The sequence below is a fragment of the Micromys minutus genome (assembly GCF_963924665.1).
Source record: "Micromys minutus genome assembly, chromosome: 22".
Taxonomy (NCBI): domain Eukaryota; kingdom Metazoa; phylum Chordata; class Mammalia; order Rodentia; family Muridae; genus Micromys; species Micromys minutus.
The window spans coordinates 27,366,060-27,388,716 of NC_137957.1; the positions used below are offsets into that span (position 1 = coordinate 27,366,060).

Below are 22,657 nucleotides of genomic sequence, written 5' to 3' on the forward strand. Positions count from 1 at the left end.
CAATGTTCATAGCAGCCCTATTTATAATAGCCAGAAGCTGGAAAGAACCCAGATGTCCTTCAGTAGATGAATGGATACAAAAATTGTGGTATATTTACCCAATGGAGTACTACTCAGCTATTAGAAACACTGACTTTATGTAATTCCCAGGAAAATGGATGCATCTATAGAATATCATCCTGAGTGAAGTAACCCAGTCATGAAAGAACAGACATAATATGTAGTCACTGATAATTGGATAGTAGCTCTAGAAATCTCTGAGTACCCCAGAAACAACTCACAGGCCATATGAACCTCAAGAAAAACAAATGCCAAAAAGTGAAAGCCTCAGTTCTCCTTAGGGGGAAAAAAGTGTATAGCACCCTCTCAGAGTGTGGTACACCTGGACCTTAAATCATTAATAATTCAAGAGCTAGGAATGTAGCCTTGTGGCAATTTTTGGTATTAAAAAATCATTATGTTTAATCTACATCACCAAGAAAACACTGACAGTTTCCATGTTACATTCTGTTCTACATGTACTTTATGCTTATGGTAATTAGTAAGATTTCAATGCATACTATCAAACCTCTAAAAGAATTTTTTGCTGACAAAAATATATTCATATATTATTATGCCAAATGCTTTTAAAAATCTGTACATGTATCTCTCTTTTTAAAATAAAGTTGTATGGGAAAAAACCAGGGGGTACCTAAGTTTTCAAAACCTTAAGATCCTGCATAATTTACCAAAAAAAAAAAAAAAAAAAATACTAAAAAGGGGGGGAATGGCTTATTCTTAAAATTGGTAGTCCAATTGTTAGCTGTGTGTGGCCCAAATATAAAGAAGTCTAAAGAAAAAAAAATCTCAGATTCACAGCTTCCATTGTACATGATTTATTTTTTTAGCTTTTATATTTTAGAACATTTCTTCATAACTTTTATGAAGTTTTTTTTATTTTGTAAGTTAAGTCTTAAGTACTTTTGTAAAGAATAGATTAAACAGAGAAAAATAGAATTTGGAAAAGTAAGATTATATAAGTTTATCAACAGCTTTACAAGTCAGAAAGCATTAAATGTTTAAATGGAGAACTTAATGAATCTATTATAGAAGTTTTAATTCATGGATTTTTGCTTATAAGGGGCTCAATAGCTGAAAATATGATTTTAGCTCTTCTAGTAATACAAATAATAATTTATCAATTTGTAGCTAATTTGTAATAGATTTGCTGAATATATCTTAGGTATAAATTTATAATTTCTTATACATAGGTTAAGATATAATCCTTTTACAGAGTTTCTGTATTAGAATGGGGAAGAATGAGACAAACATGACTTTAAAAAAGACGTTTACAAAATAAAGATATTCACAATAATGTATCCAAGAGAATACAGAATGTAGAAATCCAGAAGAGGCAGTTTATTAAATACATTCAGAGCCTCTTGGCCATTAGGAGTTCCTTCTGTTGGTGCTAAAAATGGTGTAAGTCCTGAACAGGAGAAAAAGCATCATGACTATTGTCCTGAGGAATGACCAAAAGAGAGACTTCATGACTTACAAATATTAGTGCCACTGCGTAGAGGCTGCAGGACCACAGGCTACTGACTAAATCTGTATGTGCAACTTTTTCCTTATTTAACTGTCTCAGATTAGTGAGCAAATAAAGAGAAGGTGCTCAGGACAATATCTAATAACTAAAAATACTCAAAAGGTGGATGCTGTTTTATAAATAGAAGCAAGTTGGGCTGAAGCCCTGCAGATCAGAGGAAATGACTCATGGCTGAGCTTTGACCAGAGGGAGAATGTTGACAACTGGCTTTCATGTGGTAGTCCTAGTAAGGCACACAGACGGGAACTCTACAACCTGGAACCCCCCCACTTCCCCAACTCAGACTCTCCTGTCTGAAAGTGTAGCCATTAGTTACATGTGACTAAGAACTCCAAGAAAACTCTAAATGGCAGAGGACCGTGTAACCGTGTGACTGTGTAAGACCACTTATGATTTATGAAGTAACCCAAACTTAAAAATTTAATCGCACAGTTTGTGCTACCACATCTCAACTGCTCAATAGCTGCCAGTGGTTGATGCCCACTATGCTGGACAGCACGAATGTAAAATCATTCTACAAAGTTGTCTTCAAAGGCCATTGTCTTACAAGGCAAACTCCTAACTTAAATCTAAAAAGATTCTCATTCGAATTAATTTTCCTCTAGTCTTTTTTAAAATTCATTTTACTGAGATCAAGACTGAAACTATTAGCCAAAATTCCAAACAACTATAAGGTGTTTATTGTATTATCTGTCACCATTCATAGCAGAGCGTGTGAGTGCATTTGGAGAATTTCAGTGAAGGAGGTTGTCTGTCCTTGCTTTCCTTGATAGACTTCTGAATTCTATCAGCAGCTTCAACGTCTCGGTATTTTTTTTCTGATCTGGTTATTAACGTGTAATTTATATTCTCCTCTCCCTCCTTCTTCTCCTCCCCATCACCTCTTTCTCTGAAATGGAGACTGGGAGAAGTGTGACATCCCTAAAGTGATCATTATTGTGGCAGCAGCTGGCTCTTAACAGGCTTGGTTTTGTGACAGGGGGGACAGGATCTGTGTCTGTGGTTGCAGTCTCCTCATTTTATTTCTAATAGATCACAGGTCTGAGGAGAAAGCGGGGTAACGTGCTGTCAGGCCTGCAGGACAGGGTATTAGGATATGCTGAGAAACATCTCACAGTAGCATGTGCAGCCAGTGCTTTTCCCATCAGTAGTTAACCACTCAGCCCACGTGCCTCCTTCTGTTCCATGACCCACATTTCATCCATGGTCTGCTGTTTTTCTCCTGCAGTGTCATTTCCTGAGCAGAACTTGGAGCTTACAAGTCCCCCAGCAGCAGGCTCTCTGTTCTGACCTCCCTGAACAGACAGTTTCACCTGCTGTGCTAGTTTTTTCTGCTACCTGGTCAATCTGGTAAGGTTTTAGCAGGAGATACCTGGGTACCCTTAAAGAAAACATATGGGGGTGTGTGATGACTTTGGCCTGCTGCGGCTTTAGAATTGAGATTGTAAGGGAGAGGTGCAAATCTTCTGTTCATAAATAACCAAATCCGTGGGCATTTTACAAAGCACTCTGTGTAGTGCAAAGAGAATTTATGGGCCACATTTCACCCTTGGCACGCTTTCCGAATGAATTGTTCAAAGCAAAGTTATATTAGGACAAATAGAAATGACGACTCACACCAGATGTGGATTTTTAGTTAATATTTATGCAACACCCAAAGGGAAGATGGGATTGCACAATAAACTAAAAATGTCTTAGGAAAATAAGGAAATCTTTACCCCGAGGAACTGGCACCACAAAGGTATGAATTATACAACAAAGGCCTGGGAATGCAGAACAAATGTAGGCTAGGTCTGGTTGACTATAAAATGGAATTCATTGAGGAAGTGGTAAGGTAGCAGATGTATGCGACCTACTCAGGAAAATAAGGGCTTAGCACTTAAGGTTTTTTCTTTCTTTCTTTCTTTCTTTCTTTCTTTCTTTCTTTCTTTCTTTTTTTTTTTTTTTTTTTTTTTTTTTGCCAAACTTGTGTCTAAGGTAGAAAGCTTAAGCTAACCAGCCTAATTTCCTTCAACTGTGGATGGCTGCAGTAGCTTTAAATAAACGATGTATAAATTCAGAGCTGAGGCGGCAGCAGCCTCCCTCACATCGGACAAATGCACCTCAATAAGCTAAAAGGAGTTCTGTGGTCATACATGATCTCTAGGAGTAGTGGTGACATATTTATTCTGAGTTTCTCTCTGTAATTGTTTAAAAAGGTTAAAAAAAAAATACAAGCACTGATTGTTTCTCGGGCCTTGGAGAGCCATCCACAAAAGCCCATGGCTTCATTCACAGGAAGAATATAGACCCATGTTAAGGTATAATGGAATTTTTGTTAAAACCAATTGATTTTTTTTTCAAACACCGCAGGATGTCCAGTCTGCTGTCTATTAAGAATCTCAAGATGTAGCATTTTATGGCATGTCTCCGTTCCTGAGGCAATTCAAAGGGGCTGTGTGGTGGGAGAGGAAGCCACACTTAGGTTTTTAAAACTACTGGAGCTTTGGAATGGAGAAATGTTCACAAGATTTTAGCACTCTGAACCCAAAGTTCTCTAGCACTTTTATGCCAATAAGTCTTAGGAAAGAAGCTGTCCTTGTGTGACTTCCTACATGGGTCCTTCTGAGGAAGTGACGCACTCAAGAAATGTCACCCACCTTCCCTCCTGCTCGGGCATCTTTAATGTAGACAACAATTTAGTTTCTTCTTCCTGATGACTATTTTTGGGTTTTCAAATGTTCTATAAATTCACTTAAATACTCTTATTATTCATTTGTTTAACCCTTTTAAAAAGTTTCTTTTCCATGTTCAGATGCTATAGGCTCTGGGCACTATGTAGATAAGGTTACAAGTTTCATGAAGCTTCCGTTCAACAGGTAAGTTAATAGACTGATGTGTGCTTATGTCCAGGCAGTGGTGGTACAGACCTTTACTACCAATGCTCTGAAGGCCGAGTCAGGTGGATTTCTGAGTCTGAGGTCAGCCTAATCTACAGAGTGAATTCACTGAGAGTCCGAGCTTACACAGAGAAACCCTGCCTCCAAAAAAAAAAAAAAAAAAAAAAAAAAAAAAACCCTGAAACCTCACAAACAAACAAAGATACTGATGTGTACTAAGGAAGGAAGCAATAAAGAATGATGGGAAAGAGATGTGAGGTGTGTGTGTGTGTGTGTGTGTGTGTGTGTGTGTGTGTACTTTATAAAGCACATGAAGGAACTTTTGAAGCAATACCATTTGAAAGATACTTGATAGTGGAAAGTAACCAAAAAGTGAGTGCCTGGGGGGAGAGAAAAGTTCTAGGAAGAGAGAAAAGAAGGTTCCAAAGAAGGCATACATGGATGAACACATTACAAGGAGGGGGAGGGCCAAATGAGTCAGAATAAGAGAGTTTTATTCTATGTGCACTCCACATGCTTAGGCGTAATGGTTGTACTTAAGTGGCTTGTCTGGTGCCTCAAATAAGTGCTTGGAGCTGGGGCTGTAGGTGTAGAAGCAAGACCATTTACAAGGCTGGTAGACTAGTTTGTGCAGGAGATAATGACTTCCATGGGATTCAAGCACTGTGGATGTGATGGGTGTACTTCGGTGATCGCTTGGGCTAAGAATGGAACAGTGTGGGTGTGATGGTATGTATTTTAGAAGGGGATGACTAGGTCTTAGTTAAAAAGTAAAAGATGACGTCAGAAACCATAGCAGCTAACTTGCTGAACTTACCAGCTCTGTAAATGCTTGATTTACATGGTAAGTCATCTAACCCAAGTAGTATTTATAAAAATGAGGCATAAAGAATGTGATTGGCTCTAGCTTAGGCAAATAACAAACAGCTGAGTTGATACTGGAACTTAGGAATATAACTTAAGTATGTATTCCTCCCTCGGGGTCCCAGGGTCCAATATCAATATATAAGCCCAGGAGAGGGTCAGAAAAAATCCAGAGGGATCAACTGATATGATTTTTTAAAGCTTAAAAAATACATATATAGGGGGACATGCAAAAACAGGAATCACAGACTTTAACATATTATTTGCGAACTTCCTACATCCACATACTGTTCTGATCAAATCAAAATTTGCCTGTTGGAGGTAGAATACACATTTGTCAGTGTCTAAAGGATTTTTTTTTGTAGAGTCAGACATCATCTTTTTACTGCAGGCACTCAAACTTTTCAGATCGCTGCCACATACCCAGGGAGTCCACTTTCTTTAATATCTTTGAAGAGCTTGCTGGTTTAGGTGCTGCTCTTCCAATGAGGGACAAGTCAGACCTGCAAGGATGTGTTTTCTATGCCCTGTATCTTCCCCACAGCAGGGGGCGCTGCAGTAGTGTTCATCATAGTCCAAGTGAGCGACCAGTCCCCCCCAGAAAGGGACCAGGCAGGAAGGGGGTGTGGCAGACGGCTCTTGGATCTCTTTGGTCATGCAACTTTAGTACCCAGCGCTCCTTTTGCCCAGACCATTCTTCCGCACTGTATTTCATCATGTTGGATGCCTTCCATCCAGTCCTGCATCCGGGCGGAAAGGAAAGGGAATTAGCCTTCCGCTTTGCTGGGTTTAAGGATGCCTCTGTAGAGGGTTTCCAGAGCGTGGTCTCTTCTATGTTCTCAGAATCAGCTTGACGGTCGGTCCTGAACCACGAAAGACACATCTCCGAGGAGCACGCGTGTGTTTCTTACTTTCTTAGCCTCGCCTCTTTCATTTCCTGGATCCTTTTTCATAACCTCACTGCGGGACACGCGTCTTTCTCTGACTTAATGTCGATGGTGACGGTGTGGCCTCGGAGTAGAACTCTATCCTCCTAAACGCTGCTCCTCCCCCCCCCAGCCCTCCTCCCCCGCGCTCTTCAACAGGCCCTTCCATCCCAATTCAGCTCACGCACGGAGCGCGCGCGGGGCAATAGATCCTTATTGTCAGTCGAGCCTGCCAACGCTCTGCAAACCTGTTCTACCTCTCCGTGTCCCCAGAAGTCTCTTCAGCTGACCAGACCTTTGCCTGACAGCTCTTGGCACCAGCCGCTTGGCTTGCCATCTAGAGCGTGCAGGGCGCCTCCAGGCACCACTGGACGAGCCATCGACTCCTCTGGTTTGCCCTTCTCCTCCATCTCCCAGAGCCCAGAGCGCACTCGAGCTATCGTTTATGGGCAATCTTCCAAAAGTCATCTTTGTCCTGGGGGGCTTTCCGGAGTAAGAAACGAAGGCGGAGGAAGAGGAGGAAGGGAATTGGGCTGGAGGACGAGGCTGGAGCAGCTAGGAGAATGGGTGGGGCCTCCAGCCAGTGGGGGTAGACAGGGAGGAGTCTGAGGGGAGGATCTGGGTGGAGAAAGGGGCCGGGCTAGCTTGGGATGGTGGGCTGGCCACGCAGGCGCGTGGGGCCGTGGCGAGAACCCCACGCGGGAGCTTTTGGAGTCCCCCAGTCGCCGCTTCTCACTTCACTGGAGAGGGGTCCGGGAGGGAACCAATAAAGAGTGAATGTGCCGCAGCCGCGGTGGCAGCCGAGTTGCTGCGAACGATCCGGGAGTCGAGAGCCCGGGAGGCGGCAAGGGGAGGCGGTTCGCCTGGTCCCTCCCACCCGCCCCTTTCTCTCTGTCTCTCTGTCTCTCTCTCCTTTCCTCCCGCTGGTCCCAGATCCTCGCTCTGTCCGGCCCCTTCGTCCCCTGTCTCGCACTCTTCTGTCTCCCGCAGTCCTTTACCTAGGGCGTCCCAAAGTGCCATGGGTTAGGGTGGGGACCGCGAGCCGCGGGAAAGGACTGAGCCCCGATTCTCCGCCGGGGGGCGTGAAGCCGATCGCCGCTTGCCTGTCGCGGTTGTCGGGCATGGGGAGAGCGGTGTGAGCCCCGCAATCCCGGGAGCACGCAGGAACAGCGGAGCCCGGCGCCCCGAGGAGCGGGGGATCGGAAGAAGGAGCGAGCGGAGGGAGGACGAGGAGGCGGGCGGGGGAAAAGTGCAGCCAGGAGGAGAAGGCGGCGGAAGGTGGGGATTGATGCTTCTGTTTTTTGTTGCCGCTGCTGCGCTCGCGCTGAGAGCCAAGCCGGAGGGAAGGCGGTGGAGAGATGATTGCAGAGTTGGTCAGCAGCGCTCTGGGGCTCGCCTTGTATCTCAACACCCTGAGTGCGGATTTCTGCTACGATGACAGGTAAGTGGGTGAGAGAAAGGGGCGATGGCTGCGGAGCGACGGCGGTGGGGTGGGGGCTCCTCGGTGGCTCTGGCGCTGCTCGCTGTCAGGTTGAAGTGCGTCTTGGGGGGCGGGAGGGTGGCATAGGTTTGTGCACCTGAAGGTTTAGGCGACGCGGAAACCGAAACACCTAAAGCAAACATCCCGGACGTAGGCGCGCTGGGCGGGCCGAATGAGTTTCCGCTCCTACTTTGCAGCAGGTTCTTGCTTGCTTCTTGCTGGTTGGCAGGCGCTTAAGTTTCTTAGCGGAAATCCAGGCAATTTGGGAAACTGTTTAATGAACCCACGTTAAACAAATATCCACCCCCCACCCAATCCAATAACTATCCCAGGTATACCTTGGTGCAAAAAGCATATTAAGCGATTTTACATGTGGGCTGGAAGGAAGTCACTCTCCACCCCTTAGAAGATCTTCCCTGTGTTGTTTCCTTTTATTGATAGGGCACTGATTTCTCGGAGTTAATTGCACGTAGGAGAGTTGCCGAAATAGAGGAAAGAGCGTGCGTACTCTGTATCAACTTTCTCTTTGACATGTATGATAGTAAACTTTGAGCTGCATCTTGCTCTTGGTTTTATATTTCTCTCTCTCCTAACCTCGCTCACTCATCCTGGGGAAGTCCTTTATAAAAAACGTGTGCTTTCAGTTCTCTTTGGGAGAAGCACAACTAATTGCAGAAGATGCCCCTGGAGACTGAAGTTGTCTTCTGTATTTGGGTTAGTTTGTGTGGCTAATGAGACCCGGATTGTGTTGTCAAAGAAACTGCATTGATTCTTGGAAACTACCACCCTTGTGCTGATGTCTCTACCTATTTTTAAAATGTTGTTAGTGTTTAGAAACTGGCGAAAAGCTCCAATAGCCATTAGCGAAAATTCCAATTGGTGCCTTTCCGGTGACTTAATCTGATTACAATTAAAACAGATGCATAATTAAAATATATTAGGGAGAACAGCATGCCTGGCTAAACTTATTAACCGTCCTGGGGAGTTTCATGCTCCATTGAAATTAAACCATCCAAAAAGTGAACACAGATTTACTTTGACAGCCTTTCAGCAGCCTCTCTGGGCTTAGGGGAGTGGATGGATCCCCAGGGTTAGGGCTAGGCAGCTAGTGAATTCAGCAAAGTGGTTGACACCAGCAAGAGAAGTGAGGGTGTGCTCTTTGCTCATCAGCCATATTCTCTATACTCTGTTCCGTCCACTGTCATGCTATGAGTCAGTGTATGTCTTAAATCTGGGGGTCTTGGTCCCCACCCTAATGTTTGCTATGAGATTCCCTGGTAGTGCTTGCAAAACCACCCCCTATACACCCATGATGTGCTTCTGTGTTGTGCCCAGCGGAGGCTGGCTGGTAGTCTCTGGCAGACAAACTTTTATTCAACTTTTATACCGTGGACTGACTTCAGCTGCTCTAAGAAGTGGTCTGAGAGCGAGGCAGGCTGTGCTGCATGCTTTTTTTTCTCCAGATTTCTGTGATGTTGCACCTGCTATTTTAAGAGCCCCGGTGGAGAAAGCTTTGTTGAGCTTTCACTAAAACGAGTTCAGGGATGAGTCAGGGCAGTGGCTGGCTGACTCTTCTGGGGTGATCTGGAAGAGGGAGCGTATGAAGGACCAGTATGAGAATGCAGGCATCTCTTGACTGCTATTCATAACTGCTGTCCGGTTCTTTAAAAGAATATATACAAAGGGGACCTCTTCCTTTAAAAATGGGGATGAAAACTTTAGGAATGTGCATGTGCAGTTTCCTATAGGACTTCTGCTCACCCTGAAGTGTTTGGAATGTGAGCCTGGGAGATGTTTGAGCCCGTGATACATGAGCTGCCTGTGATGGCTGGAATTTGTTATAGGTTCCTCCCCTTGTAACAGGTCACACTGAGTACTAACAACCCCTGTCTTCGATTTTTTTGTCTGTATAGGTGAATTTCATATGATAATTTTCTTGTGTCATTGATAGCAGGTCCCGTATGATATCTAGACATGTATTGATAGATTGTTAAGGGCCTAAAGTATGAATTACACTTTACTATGCACTAAAAATTATTTTCTGTTGACTTCTGGCAAAACTTTATATGCAACCACATTGTCTGACAAACCCTAAGGATAGCAAACTTTGTTCCTGTGTTCCCTAGAAACCATAAGGTGCATATTTATGCTGCACTGAGCTTATTTGTCCTGTGCTCAGCCTGAGAATGTGAGCCATTGCTCTGTCACCGTGGTTCACTGCCAACTGTGGCTTTGCAAATGCACTTTCTACCTAAGTTCCGTAACTCGGTGGTGTGTGAAGAGGAAAGCAAGGAGGGCGAGCTAAGAGGAAACTCCAGCGTGATATGTTTGTTTCCACTACTCCATTTCAGATTGCAAAGGTTTACATGGAGAGTGTCGCTTAAATGACATCTGTGCCTAGTAATGACCCCCAGAAATTTCTGTGGCATACAGTTCTGGAACCAAAGCCACTGAAAGCAGAAAGAACCATACATAAGGGAGAGATGGCTCTTAATGCATGACTTGCTTAGCTAAATTAGAACCTTGCATTGTAGGCTGAAGAGTCTGGCCTTTACTTTAGGAGGCTTTCATTATTGTTGCAGTGTGAATGTCATTGCTTATGTACTTCTCAAAATTACCATTTCTTTTAAGCACGATGATCAGTTCCCTTATCAATTGATATATATATGTATATATATATATATATATATATATATATATATACACATATATATAAAATTCATTTTTATATTTTATATAGCTTGTTGGAAGTTAAGTGGTAGCATACAGCTTTCTTGAAGCAAAATCAGTTACTTGTGGTAAACACTTAATGTCTTGCAAGTGTTATGGTGTAAAACTAAGAATATGTATATGGTGTGTTGAAATGAATGACTCAACGTCAGAGCTCACAGCATCTGATGAAAGAGCATTCATGCCTTCAGCCTGTTCTCCTTCCTCTCACCCTTAGTGGAAGGTAATGACTACTTAATCTCAAGTTGTGGTACCAATATGAAACGCTTGACACATCTTAAGTTCTGAGCGATGTGATACCTTAAGTGATCCTCTTTACTATCTGCAGAAACTTGATGCTCATGAGCATGTAAAATGCAGACAAATACCTTTTGTGACCCCCGCCCCCTGTGCTCTCTTATGCACTTACTGAGGCTGACCTTGCATCAGCACACACTGTCCTCTAAATGTTGCCAAAAGTTTCTCAGAGCTGAGGGAAGTCAGCTTGGTGCAAAGATAAACTGTAAATGCCTTGGAGTCTCGTAGGATTGCATATGTATGGTTTAGTGGGTGATGTGCCCATTTATGAGATATAGACAGGGGAACAATGTGCAGACGTGCCACTAGTTTGCAGATTTATTTTGCTCTCCCTCTCCTCTCTCCCCCCTCCTCTTTCTCTCTCTCTCTCTCTCTCTCTCTCTCTCTCTCTCTCTCTCTCTCTCTGTGTGTGTGTGTGTGTGTGTGTGTGTGCGCGCGCGCACAAACAGGAGGGGAGCATACATGTGAAGACCTGACGTGACTTGAGGTATCTTCCCTGTTCTTTCTCTACACTTTATGTTGAGTCAGCGTCTCCCACTAAACTTGGGGATAACCAAGCCCCACCAGGCCAACTAGATAGCTTGGGGATATTCTGGCTTTACCTCTCCACTGATGTTACGAGTATGACCATACTGTTTGGCTTTTGCATGTGCTCTGGGGATAGGAACACTGGTCTTCATGTTTCTGTGGCAAGTGCTCCATCCACTGAGCCATTGCTACAGCCCTGCAATTTTCTATTCTCAAACCCAGAATGATCCTACACATTATTTGTGGATATCTCAGTGATTTTATTGAGAACTTTGAAAAGAAAGCCCTTTCTTCTCCTTCTTCTGTTCCTACCCTCTTCAGAGTCCACAGGCAGGGTCTACTTTGTAGTACCTCAGGCTGACCCTGAACTCCTGATCTTCTTGCCTCAGCCTTGTGAGTGCGCCTTGTTCACTACATCTGGCCATCCTCTCAGCAGAACTCTTAACACACTCCTCGTTCAGTTTTTCATGTGACTGTAACACAGCAGTAAAGATTTTGTTCGTAATGATTTTGATCGACAGTGTTCAAATGAAGGAAAAGATCTGTTGCCAACCAATCCACTAAAAGCCATCGCTCGGGATAAATGCCTGTGACCACGGAACAGCTGTTTATCATAGGCTAAGAGTACTTTAGCTCTCAACAGGCATCTTCCCCATGCTAGGAGAGGGCAGATTAATCATTTTTCAGAAGCCTGTCTTTATATCTGCTAGCATTTGGGTATTCTGTCTGTTTGGGTTTTAAGGCTGTTGCTAGTGTGGTGTTGGATATGAAATGACAAAATAATTATCTGGGACATGATTGACTATGATATTAACTTCTCTCTAAAGGATGATTTCAGTAGATTTTCTCTGGATCAATCCGAATGGATTATGTTTTAAATTCCACTGTATTTAACCTCTGAAACTATGTGTATGGTAGTTGATGCCTTTATTTGCAGAACTTAAGAGGCAAAGGCAGGAAGGTTTCTGTGAGCTCCAGGCCAGCCTAGTGTTCCAGATTAGCCAGGGCTACGTAGTGAGATACCTATGTCAAAACAGAGCATTATACTCTATGTTGAAAATACTATAATGAAGCCTATTTTTTATGTTAAACATCATTTTGCATATTAACTTAAAATAAAGGAATAAATGCATATGACAAACATAATAAGCACAGGAAAATTTTACTTTTTTATGAATCACGAGTTGTGTATAAATCTCAGGTCATTATTACCAGAAATTAGACACGAGTAGTGTTTTACCTTTTATTTCCATCCCCCCATGTAATTATAATAGCCTGATAAAATGCAATTGGAAACAATTTGTAGTTTATGAACTATTTTACGTAACATTTTATTATCTTGCTAAGCTTTGGTTGATCCATCAAACTTATTTGGAAATGGTTCATTTTGTTCTTTTGAACAAGTCCATTTCTTTCTGGCAAATTAAAATTACAACTAGGTAAAGCCAAAATGGATTGCTTTGCTGCACCTCCATTGAGCCTGTCATGTGGCGTTTATCCTAGCAGATGACCCCAGTACAAGGGCTCAGAGGACATACACAAATGCCGTAGGGGAAAATGCTTGCCAACCATCTGTCTCTTCGTTTTGATTTTTTGACACACACATACATACTCTGACACAGACACAATTATCAGTTTACATAGTCTTTCCAAGAGCTGTTGTTTTACATCTACTTAGGTTTTTAGAGTTAATGTGTCTCCGAGGTAACACTGAATTCTCTGCTGCTGTAATTCCAAAACAGACATACCCTTTGGATTCAAGCATACACTAGAAGCACACCTATTTTCCTAATGTCTGTTGCTGCTCGGTGAACCGAAAGCATTTGTTCAAGGTCCAGCTGTTTATACCACAGGCCAGGAGGGAATTATCTCCAAATCAGGCACCTTCATAATATTAGAAGAGGGCAGAGTTGACCCATAAGGCATTTAGAAAAATCCCTGGCTGACCTACTGATGTCTCTATAACCGTATCATTTTAATATGAGTTATCATTAGTGCTTAAAGCTTTCTGGGATTTTTTGAGGGGAGAAGGTAAGCAACTTTAATAAGTGATGTTACATATTCACTTGAATGGGGTTCTTAAAATGTGACAAGTGTTAAAGCTTTGACGAAAAGAATACGTGGGTAAATGAGTATAAAGACATCTCTTGTATAAATAGTTGTACCTATTCAGAAGTTTAGCTATAACGATAATAAATAAATAAGTAAACAAATAGAAAATTAAGGGATGACACCATCATGATTGATTGTCCAATAAAGACATGGTATTTGGGGGCCAGTACAGGTGTAGTTAGGCTTAGTAGTGGATGACTCCTTTGAAGATTTGTCTTGTATGTGCTTTTAGGCATAGACTGTGACATTCTGTGAGTCACTAGTTACGGATGTGTCTAGACAGCAGCTGCTTTTATTGGAGGTACATATACAAAGCATCCACAGCAGCTGCTCAACTTGGCAAGCATGCCAGCACTTGAGCAGGTAAAGATTTTGAATCTGTGAGGTCTTCTACGGAAATGTTGCTAGGTTGACCTAAAGTAGATAGACTTTAACTCCAGTTTGCTTTTTTGTAGACGTTTAATGCCATGTTCATAGTTAAAAATCTTTACTAGTATTGACTAGTTAATACTTGATTAAGAGACAGGGTCTAGCTTTGTAGCCTTGGATAGCCTCAAAATTGTGATCTTTCTCCCTTCTGGTTCTTGTATGCAGGCTGTACAGATCACTGTGCCCAGGAAACATTTTAGCATCCGTGTTGGTATAAAATCCAGGATGTTGTACCGAACTCTTCAGGTTAACTAGAGTTGCCTCATTTCACCACTGGGCTAAAAGACTGTTGTCTCAGAGATTTGGGATGTCTTTCCCAGGCTATTAATATAAGAAAGAGTGCTGTGACATTCAAGCCAAGCACTCTTCCTCCTTCCTGGCTTTCTAGTCACTTTCCTATTTCTGAGGTACACACCCCAAGTTTCTAGAAAAAAAAGCTTAAATACTTATTTTAGTCTTTTTTTTTTCCCTTGAAATTTTAGGATTACTTTTTAATGCTTACCACTATGATTTTTTAAAAAATTTACAAATAAATGGGAAACAAAGGAACCTGGCTATATAGGCCTAGTGTGAACAAGGCAGGAATGTGGAGAGGAACTGTGAAAATTAACAGTTAAGTTGCAGTCATGTTGTTTAGAGAAACTTGCTTTGTTTAAGGATATTTTCTAAATGTAGATTGTTTGTACAAGCAGAAATCATTACCTCAAAGACGACATGTCCAGAAAGTTTGCGTGGGACAGAGATGAGAGCTGAAACTTTTAATTTTGACTCTAGCTTCCATTTCATTGTGAGTTCCATCTGATTGGATTCATGTTTTGCTTCTTTGATGATGGAACAGGTACCACTTTGCTTGAGGATAGAATCTCAGTGCTGGGCAAAGGAAATGCTATTTGCTTATAATTTGCCATCAGCTTTTGTTTCTTGCCTCACCTGCTAGGCCACTTTGTGGTATCTGTGTGAGGTGGGGTAGGAGGCATAGACTGCTCTCAAGGCTAAATTCACCATTTGTCAAATGAAACACAGCCTTGCCTATATTCTGGTGCCTCTGTGCTACGTGGTGTGATCAGATCTCTGCTTTTGATTTTTGATGTCTAATCTCCCTTTCTGGGGAGATTATCACAATACATTTTCAACTATTCTTAGAGGCATCAAGTTTATAAAAATGGGATCAATGTAGGTCCATGTCCTAGTTCACTCTCATTTGCTAATGGTAAAACATCTGACCAAAAGCAACTTGGAGAGGAAAGGGTTTATTTGTCTTCTACTTGCATGTCACACTCCATGTCACACTGAAGGAAATCAGGACAGGAATTCAAGGCAGGAACCTGGAGACAGGAACTTCTGCAGAAGACATGGAAGAGCGCTGCTTACAGACAAGAAGCTCTTGATGGCTTGCTTAACCTACTCTTACAGGACCCAGGACCACCAGTCTATGGGTAACAGTACCTACAGTGGGCTGGATCCTCCCACATCGATTTTTAATCAAGAAAATTGCCTCCTACAGACTTACTTACAGGCCAGTCTGATGGAGGTATTGTCTCAATGGATGTTCTCTCTTCTCACATAATCCTAGCAAAAAGAATCAATATAATTTTCAATCTTGCTTTATGCCGGTAGAAAACATTAAAAATATTTCCTTGAAGTTGGGTAGAGGGCTGGTTCCATGGATAGAAGCACTTAGTACCCAAGCCTGAAGACCTAAATTTGCATCTTCCAGAATCATGGAAAAAACAGATGCATAAATGTCAGTAAATTTTCTTGAATTCTTAGTGAAGGACCACTTCCCTGAGGAAATGGGAGGCAGAAATAACAAAATCCCCAGGAGTTTGAAGGCCAGCAAATTTAACAGAACAACAAAGAGACCTTCAAGCAATGAGGGAAGATAAAGGCTGACCATCTAGAGAGGGAGAGTGGTTGTTTTGCAACTCCTATGGGTGTGCTAGGACATACATAGGTCACAGTCATACACATACAAATGTGCGATCTCTCTCTCTCTCTCTCTCTCTCTCTCTCTCTCTCTCTCTCTCTCACACACACACACACACACACACACACACACATACACACACACGTTCTTTGGATAAAGAAATGATGGCGGTTTGAAATGCCAAATTTTCAAAGTTGTATCGGTAAATGTACTTATTCTCTCCTAATTGTTACTCCAAGGTGATTTCTGGTTGATTTCCTTAGAGGTTTAGAAGTAGAGAAGTTTGACTGCTCAAGGTAGGATTTCTCTCCTGGTGTCATTTATGAGTCTTTTAACTTCAGAGGGTATGTTATTTGCTGAAGAGTGGCCACTGGGGCACAATATGACTCTTGACATTTTTAACAGTGTTACATGATGGGACTGTAGCCTTCTTTCAACATTGTTTAAAAATCCAGCCGGAAGAATAGCAGCCCATAGAACCCTGCATGCCTGAAATTCTTTAGGTATTCATTTTAAATGCAATTCACAACTTTATTTCTTACCTTTTTTTCCCTTTAAGGATGACTAAGTCAAGGGAGTCTTAAAGCTGTATCTTCAGAAATGTTTTCTTTTTGCCTTTGCTCCTAAGTATTTTATAAGGAAGCTTGAGTGGATTCAATCCACAGCTCCTGGCTTTTTTTGTTTTTGGTTTTTTGTTTGTTTTTTTGTTTTTTCCTCTATCATGACATGTTTCTGTAAAGGACATTGCCATAAGCATGTTGTTACCGTAATTATAAATGCAGTGCCAGAGAGAGGCAGATGCAGGAAGAGACTTTGAGTACGGTCAGAATGTTACCTTTGTTCATTTCCAGCTCCTTCCACAGTGAGACAAACCATGCCTATTCCTCTTTCTTAGCTGTCAGTGCAGGCTGCTTTAGGTAGGTTTCTCTGGAGGAAGTAAGGAAGTGAGGGCCCTTGCAGATTGTACCCTCTGCAAGGGGTGCCCTTGGTGGCAGCTCTGGAGATTCCTCTTGCAGGCTTGGTGGGTTCTGTCAACCTGGGGAGGTCACCGTCATTAGGGAACCATCTGGGAGAAAGGCTTGGCTGCTTCAGGTAGTACTGGCTACAGCTGCAAGAACCTGGATTGGCTCCTTTGGATTTTCTCATTGTTCTCTAAACTGCTCTTTGGCTACCCTGTCTTCAGGCTTCCGCACATATATACTGAGCCCACGGCTTGTGATTGTAAAAGGTATCTGAAGGCAAAAGACCTGGATCCAAATATCTTTTCTAAATTGTTTCTTTTGGGGCTTGCTAATTACCTACAGGACTGCCCCAAAGCCTCCGAAGAGAGCTCATTTTGACAAAGCAGGCTCCTAATGGCAACTTTTTCAACTACAAATTTGCAGAAGAAAATTTCTCAGATGATGAAGAAGTTTAATCGGGAAAAAAGACATTTTTATTTGCAGAAATGGGCCCTCTGAGGGAGGCGATTATTTATAGCTGATGTGAAAAGCGGGTATGCCTCGATTTATTTGGTAAATTGCATTTAAAATAGGAAGGTGTTCTTGCTACTCTGTTCGAAGAAAAACACTGGCACTGCATTATCACTGAATTTGTGTTAATGAAATAAAGTTTTATATACCTTTTAGGCTATTCTTTTTAGTGTGTATATGTGTGTGTGTGTGTGTATGTGTGTGTGTGTGTGTGTGTGTGTGTGTGTGTGTGTGTGTTTCCTGGAAGTACATGAATTTGAGGTTTGATACCATGTGCTAAAATTTACATTTTTACTCAAGACTCTTTTTCTCTTAAAAGTAATTTTAATTTTTGTCTTAAAAGTCTTTTTCTTTAATGGATTTTGCTTTATGTTGAAGTTGAAATGTCACTGTTTTACAGTGTCTTATGTGTCATCTATAAAAATAAGACTAGCGCCTTGTATCAACCAACTTTTGGGGGCTCTTTTTAAATGTGTTTGTAGTGTGATGTTGTGAAAGCCTGTGGTTTTTTAGGCCTGGTTTTCTTTTGCAGCTCTCTTCTCTGTATCTACGGTGACAGTTGCCTCTGTAGTAGTTGGTGCCTTTGTACTTGGTGCCTTTGAAATCCAACTTAAAATCCTCCTGTCTCAGCCTCTTTAGTGCTGCAAATAACAGGCATGAGCCATTATTATAATTAGATGAATCTCCCTGTGTCTGTCCTATGGAGACACTAGGGTGGCCACTTGTTGCATATCCTTCTACCTGTGTGTATTCTGGTCTTTGTACAGGTCAGTGATCAGAGATGGCGTCCAGGAGTTAGTACAGTATGAAATCTCTCTGGAGAGGACCCTCAGCTCTGATTTTCCTTGGTTTCAGCTGCAGTAGGTTCTCTAGGTTTTAGGATCACACTTTGGGTTCCCAAACCTTTGGCTTTTAGAAATATCATTTAGGTATGATTGCAGATGAGGTCAGTGTCTTTAAAAATGCTCGGGAAGGCTGCCCAAATTCCTGGGTCTCTCTTGTGTCTGTAAGAGATTAACCAATTTTTTTCACTTATGTTCTGCTTCCTTCCTGCTTGTACACTCAATCAAGACTAATTTGATCTCATGGTATGAGTTTAAGTTCCTCTTTGGAATTTGAAAAGACAAAGCCCGGCGAGGCTTAGAAGAAGATGGTCTCCACTGAAGCACCCATCACCATCCACACAGAAAACCACCTTTGTAACATGACTCTAGATTCAGATATCAAAATCTAAGTTTGAAAGATACACACTGCCTTGATGCAGTAGATCTGGTCCTGATGCGGCTCAGTGAGCCCAGGGACTCGAAGCATTTAGGAGGCCAGAGAGAGCTTTGCTGGCAATAATCTAGCATGTTAGAATTTTCCTTCTAGAAGCATCATTCTGTTAGAGTTGCAGATAACAGGCTTCTCTATAAATATGGAGAGAGCTGTTCTTAGTTTGGGACATGTGTGTGTGTGTGTGTGTGTGTGTGTGTAGACATCAGGATGGCCATACATTTCTCAGGAGGCTCATTTTCTGATGCACAGGCTACCCCTGTGTCTGAAATGCATCCAGTGCTCTCAGTGCTTTGCTGGAATGTCCCCCTCCCCCCCCAATGTCAAGAGGAACTGAACTTATACTATCCAGATGGAGAAAGAGGGCAAAGGTAACTTCCACCGAAGAATAGTCTTCACCACTCAAGAGTTTTAATCTGAGCCATCGTATACAGCAAAGCTAGTGAGAGAGTAACAACACTCACTATCCTTGTCTCCAGAATGAAGACATATTATAGGCACATGAAGCAAATGAGACCCCAAGGTTAATGTTGGTGTTCCCTCAGTTATACTGCGCTCATGGCTTGAGGAGGTCTTGATGCCCAAACTGGGTTTCTAGAGCCAAAATGCATTTTAACAAAATGTAGCTTTCACTGCATAGAAACTTTATAGACTTTACTAATGCAGCAGAGCATACAAAGAGCTGGGATTATGAGAAGTAGGAGGGTGGGAGGGGGTGAGGGTTCTTACAGTAAGATGAAATTTTCCATCTGGTGTAGAGACAGGGCTCAGTGGTGTGGTCCTTGTGTGCTATGCACCATTCAAATGAGAATAAGGTAATTTGGGACTTGGGTTTTAAATGACTATATTTAATTTAGTCCACTCTAGCTTTTGGGCATCTTAAAAGATTTCTGGAGTGGGTCAAATAGAATCTTTTAAAGGAAGCCATTCCAAAATGAGCTCCATTTTCCTTTTAGTTCCATGTCATTATTGAGTATTTTAGGGTATTGGCAACAAATATTGGATGAAGAAAAAAAGAGTCTTAGACTTTTGCTCTTATGAACTTGGTACTTTAATTGGCCAGGAAGTGAAAATTATAACTTCACATGCAGCAGGGATCAAATGAGGTAGAATGAGGAATGTTTTCTGTGGCTTTTGGAAAACTGCATCCTTATGGATTTAGATGGGGAGTGTGCTGAAGCAGGAGGTGGGATGATTCAAAGGACCACTTTCATTGTTTTCTCCTCTTCTCTACGGTTTTCTCTTGCATCTGATAGCTGCTGGCTTAGTTAGGGTTTTACTACTGTGAACAGACACCATGACCAAGACAACTCTTAGAAGGACATTTCATTGAGGCTGCCTTACAAGTTTAGAGATTCAGTCCATTATCGTCAAGGCTGGAAACATGGCAGCATCCAGGCAGGCATGGTGCAGGGGGAGCTGAGTTGTCTACTTCTTCATCTGAAGGCTGCTAGCATAATACTGGCTTCCAGGAAGCCAGGATAAGGGTCTTAAAGCCCACACCCACAGTGACTCACCTACTCCAGTAGGGTCACATCTTCTAATAGTGCGACTCCCTGGGCCAAGCATATACAAACCCTCACAGGTGCCCTCTTGCTGTTGAAGCTTTCATGGCAGATCCTCTGTGCCCCCGAATCCCACTGCTAGTCTGTCTACACTTGTGGTCTGAATCCCCAATATTTTCGCATCAACATTTATTGCAGCTTCTGTTTCTTTCCTCTGGCTTGTCCAGTGTTTCTGATCTCCGTGAAGCAAGAGACTCCTTTGTATAGATGCCTGCTGAGTCTATGGGGCTCCTTGCTTCTAGAGGGTAAACTAACTGAGTATAGTGACTTAGATATAAAGACCCATTTCAGTTCTTGGCATGGTTACTCTGCCTTGGCACTAATGGGCTTCTTTTGATTGGCATTCCTTTCACTTTTGGTGTACATATGTGTTTGTAGCAGTCCCAATGGACTGGTAAAGAGAAAAGACCTATGACTTGTATGACAGGAAGGTGGCATTTTCGGCACTGATGTGTTCGCGTTTGTTAATTACTAGAAAATTTCATGTGAATGTGTTGAAGGCATGTGCGGGGTGACACCACATCATAACCAAGCCAGGAAGCATGTGTTTATATCCATGAAGTACATCCCTCTGTCAGAGCTCCCAAAGTTCAAGACAGATGAATAAAAACTTTAAGATCTTATTTGTCAGGAAATCCAAAGATCTGATCCCAGAAGGACTGTTGTTTAGGGTTGAAATTTCAATTATGAAACAAAACTCTCAGTTCTGTACAACAGTAATAACTAACACGCAGAATTCCTGGGTGAATTCAATGAGATATATTATGCAAAGAGGCATGTAAAAAGCACGGTTTATGGGTTTATGAGATTATTTATCAAGTATTTCTGTCAGTCAAAAGTTTTCATTAATTACATTGCTAATAGCTTAAAATACTCGATAATATCCCAATGAACTGAGGAAGATTTAGAGGATCCTTTTTTTTTTTTTTAAAAAAAAAAATCAATGGGCTACTAGTTGCGGTGCACAGCTGTCATTCTAACATGTGGAAAGCTGGTGGGGGAAGACTGGGAATCCAAAGCCAGCCTGTGTTACACAGCAAGAAAACCTCACACTCCAATTTACTTCTAGTTGATATTCAACTTCATATTTCTAGTAGACACGTGATACTCGATGGAGTCCAGTGAAGCACATGAGTAATAATTTTATGTTATTTTATAAAAATATACTTTAAGGATTGGTTTAATTTGAATTACTTCTGTGCAGGTATGTGCATTTGAGTGTAGGTGCCCATGGAGGAGAAGGCAGAGGCAGGGGTCCCCCTGGAAGAGATACAGGCTGTTGAGATCTGTTGGAAGTACTTGCAGCAGCCACAAGCAATCTCTATGTGAGACCTTCATTTGCCCTAACCAGTGAGACATTGGCCTAAGCCCTTGAAGTTAAATTTTGCCATTGGCTTTTAAACTGGGAAAAGCGATGTAGAAACTAAACTATTAGAGACACAGGTAATCCTTTATGCCTGAAGATTTGACCAGTATGTGGCTTAATTAATCACATTAATTAAAAATCAGTGTGCAATCACTAGACATCTTTCATGTCCTTAAACATAATTGGCTTCCTCTTCAATTGGATAATATGGTTTGTAAGAAGTTATGGGACATCATGATTCCTTTAGCATCTTATGGGATGTTTATGCTCCATGATGTTTAGGTTCTACAATTACTCAAAACACAGGCTTATTTTCAGTTGTATTGGGAACGGTGATAAAGGAATGGCTGCCCTAGGTCCAGTGGTGATTTTCTGTTCCTTTTGGCTTTCAGTGAGGAGAACAAAATACAAAGCTGTTTGAAACTTTCTGACTTTTCTTTGTTTTTTGCTAGTTTCCACCCTCACTGAGAGGTATAGCAGTGAGAGTTCATCTGTTTGCAAGTAGTTTCTGTGTCTACGAATCTATCTCTGTAGCTGTCAAATCCCATGTGTACTTGTTTGCTTGCCACTGTTTACTAAGAGACCTTGTTCCTCCGAAACACAGACACTTCTTACTTTCTTCTCTCCTTCCTACTTACATGGTAGGCAGAAAAGATGCTCCTCCCAAGATCAGGCATGCTAGGTATGTTGAGAATGACAAGGTGCTGCTCTGCCAAATTGGAATAGCCTTTCTCTTTAAATTCTAGGTGTGGCTTTCATACACTGGCTTCAATCTGATCTTAAAATAAGCCACCTTTCAGCAAAATGGTGTTGAGCTCACTTGTCAAAGAAATGTTTGTTTATTGGCAATTGCATTGGGGCATTTAATATTTTGAGTTGAAAATGTCCTTATTACACACATATAATGCTAAATAAGGTACTTTATTTTAACTTTATTTTTCAATTAAAGTTCTCTCCCTCTCTTTGTGTGCTGTGTCTGCATGGGCACATCTGGTCTATGGTATGTGTGTGGGGGTTGGAGGACAGCTAGTGGGCATTGCTTCTCTCCACCATGTGGTTTTCAGGGAATGAATTGAAGGCGTCAGGCATGGCAGTAAGAGCCCCCACCCCCTGAGCAATCTTGCAAACTCTAAATAGACACTTTCAGACAACAGTCCACATCAACAGTGGATGCTTTGCTTGGGTCATAATCTCATTCACATTTAGGGTGTTATGTTAC

The 22,657-nt window shown here is 42.0% G+C and overlaps 1 protein-coding gene across 1 annotated transcript in view; it reads left to right on the plus strand.

The window, feature by feature from the left end:
* Window positions 1-7,549: 7,549 nt before the first annotated feature.
* Window positions 7,550-22,657, plus strand: part of TMTC2 (transmembrane O-mannosyltransferase targeting cadherins 2) — a 374,133-nt gene continuing 359,025 nt past the window's right edge. The window contains exon 1 of the mRNA XM_080935191.1: window positions 7,550-7,698. Within this exon, the coding sequence (XP_080791317.1) occupies window positions 7,616-7,698 (83 nt within the window). The 5' untranslated portion in view covers window positions 7,550-7,615. The remainder of the gene's footprint in view (window positions 7,699-22,657) is intronic.